The sequence below is a fragment of the Limulus polyphemus genome, unplaced genomic scaffold (assembly GCF_000517525.1).
Source record: "Limulus polyphemus unplaced genomic scaffold, Limulus_polyphemus-2.1.2 Scaffold3056, whole genome shotgun sequence".
NCBI classification, from domain to species: domain Eukaryota; kingdom Metazoa; phylum Arthropoda; class Merostomata; order Xiphosura; family Limulidae; genus Limulus; species Limulus polyphemus.
In genome coordinates, this window is record NW_013668666.1 from 25,417 (window position 1) to 27,425 (window position 2,009).

Genomic DNA, 2,009 nt, shown 5'->3' on the forward strand with positions numbered 1-2,009 from the left:
CACACTAGGTGTAATAAGATTTAGTGATCACCAAGACCCATTGTAGATGTAGTAAGATTTAGTGATCATCAAGACACATTGTAGATGTAGTAAGATTGTGGTCAACAAGATACACTGTTGATCCTGTTGGAAAAATAATAACACTGTTTTCACAGTTTCTTACTTTACTTGTGTTAACTTTATTATATGCAGCTGGTAAGGAATATAAAACTCAGTAAAACTACCTTATAATTGTTTTCCCTTGAAAATAGTGTATTATTTTGAAATTAATATTAAGTGTGAGTAAAACAAGAGTGAGCTGTTTATTTAATAAAATAATTCATCGTGTGCATATATTTCAGCAGTGAAGGATGTTGCAAATTATAGAATCATGACCTTAAGTCATGTTATAATGTCTAGAAAGAGAATGCTAATATTTTATAAAAAAGAAAAAAGAAAAGCAATAATGATTGTTACTTTTGGCACTTACTGCATGCAACATAAAACTACATGAAGATGTTAAATCTGTAGAGATAACATGTAAAGATGTATAATTTTTCTAATTATTTTGTAGACAACCAGTCACTATTTTGCAACTGCACTAAATGTCTATTTCATACAGACTGAAAGTTTTCAGATACATTTATTTCCACTAAACAAGTGAATCAGAACATTTCAAAAATGTTTTTCTTGTTAGTATTTTATCACCAGATTTATGTTCATTGTTGATGCTGTAAAGGTTTTTTTTTGAGGAACTAATACTTAAATAGGGTCAATGTGTTGGAACAAAATTGCAAGGTTCAATATAAAATAAATGTGAGACCAATTTTATGTTTTTGAATTTGCCACTTTTCACAAAGTTAGAGCAGTAGCATTGGATAATAATAAAGTGAATAACAAGATAGGTGCTCTTGTTGTGGTGAATTATAGCTGATTTATGTGGTGATTTAGTTTTTACTCATGCAAGATATTTTGAATTATTAGGTTTCTCTGAATGACCATGATATCAGGATCTTTCCTCATACAGCACCTGGTTTACATATTTTCATGGCTTCTTCCCTCTTCATGAAGGTAAGTGTAAGTTTTATAAACAGTAATAGGAGAGAGAGAGCTTATCCTTGATTGTAAGGTCTATCCACACAGTAACAGGAGAGAGAGCCTATCCTTGATTGTAAGGTCTATACACACAGTAACAAGAGAGAAAACGTCCTTGATTGTAAGTTTTATACACAGTAACAGGAGAGAAAACCATTATTTGATTGTGTAAGTTTTATACACAGTGACATGAGAGAAAAACCATTGTTTGATTGTGTTTTATACACAGTAACATGAGAGAGAAAGCCACCATTTGATTGTGCAAGTTTTATACACAGTAACATGAGAGAGAAAGCCACCATTTGATTGTGTATGTTTTATACACAGTAACATGAGAGAGAAAGTCACCGTTTGATTGTGTAAGTTTTATACACAGTAACATGAGAGAGAAAGTCACCGTTTGATTGTGTAAGTTTTATACACAGTAATATGAGAGAGAAAGCCACCATTTGAATGTGTAAGTTTCATACACAGTAACATGAGAGAGAAAGTCACCGTTTGATTGTGTTTTATACACAGTAACATGAGAGAGAAAGACACCGTTTGATTGTGTTTTATACACAGTGACATGAGAGAAAACCATTGTTTGATTGTGTTTTATACACAGTAACATGAGAGAGAAAGACACCGTTTGATTGTGTTTTATACACAGTAACATGAGAGAGAAAGCCACCATTTGATTGTGTAAGTTTTATACACAGTAACATGAGAGAGAAAGCCACCATTTGATTGTGTAAGTTTTATACACAGTGACATGAGAGAGAAAGTCACTGTTTGATTGTGTTTTATACACAGTAACATGAGAGAGAAAGTCACCGTTTGATTGTGTTTTATACACAGTAACATGAGAGAGAAAGACACCGTTTGATTGTGTTTTGTACACAGTAACATGAGAAAGAAAGCCACCGTTTGATTGTGTTTTATACACAGTAACA

The 2,009-nt window shown here is 32.3% G+C and overlaps 1 protein-coding gene across 1 annotated transcript in view; it reads left to right on the top strand.

The window, feature by feature from the left end:
• The window catches only part of LOC111088052 (von Willebrand factor-like), a 40,325-nt gene that overhangs the window by 22,943 nt on the left and 15,373 nt on the right, over window positions 1–2,009 (top strand). Inside the window, exon 11 of the mRNA XM_022396905.1 lies at window positions 964–1,050. Coding sequence (XP_022252613.1) covers window positions 964–1,050 — 87 coding nt within the window. The remainder of the gene's footprint in view (window positions 1–963; window positions 1,051–2,009) is intronic.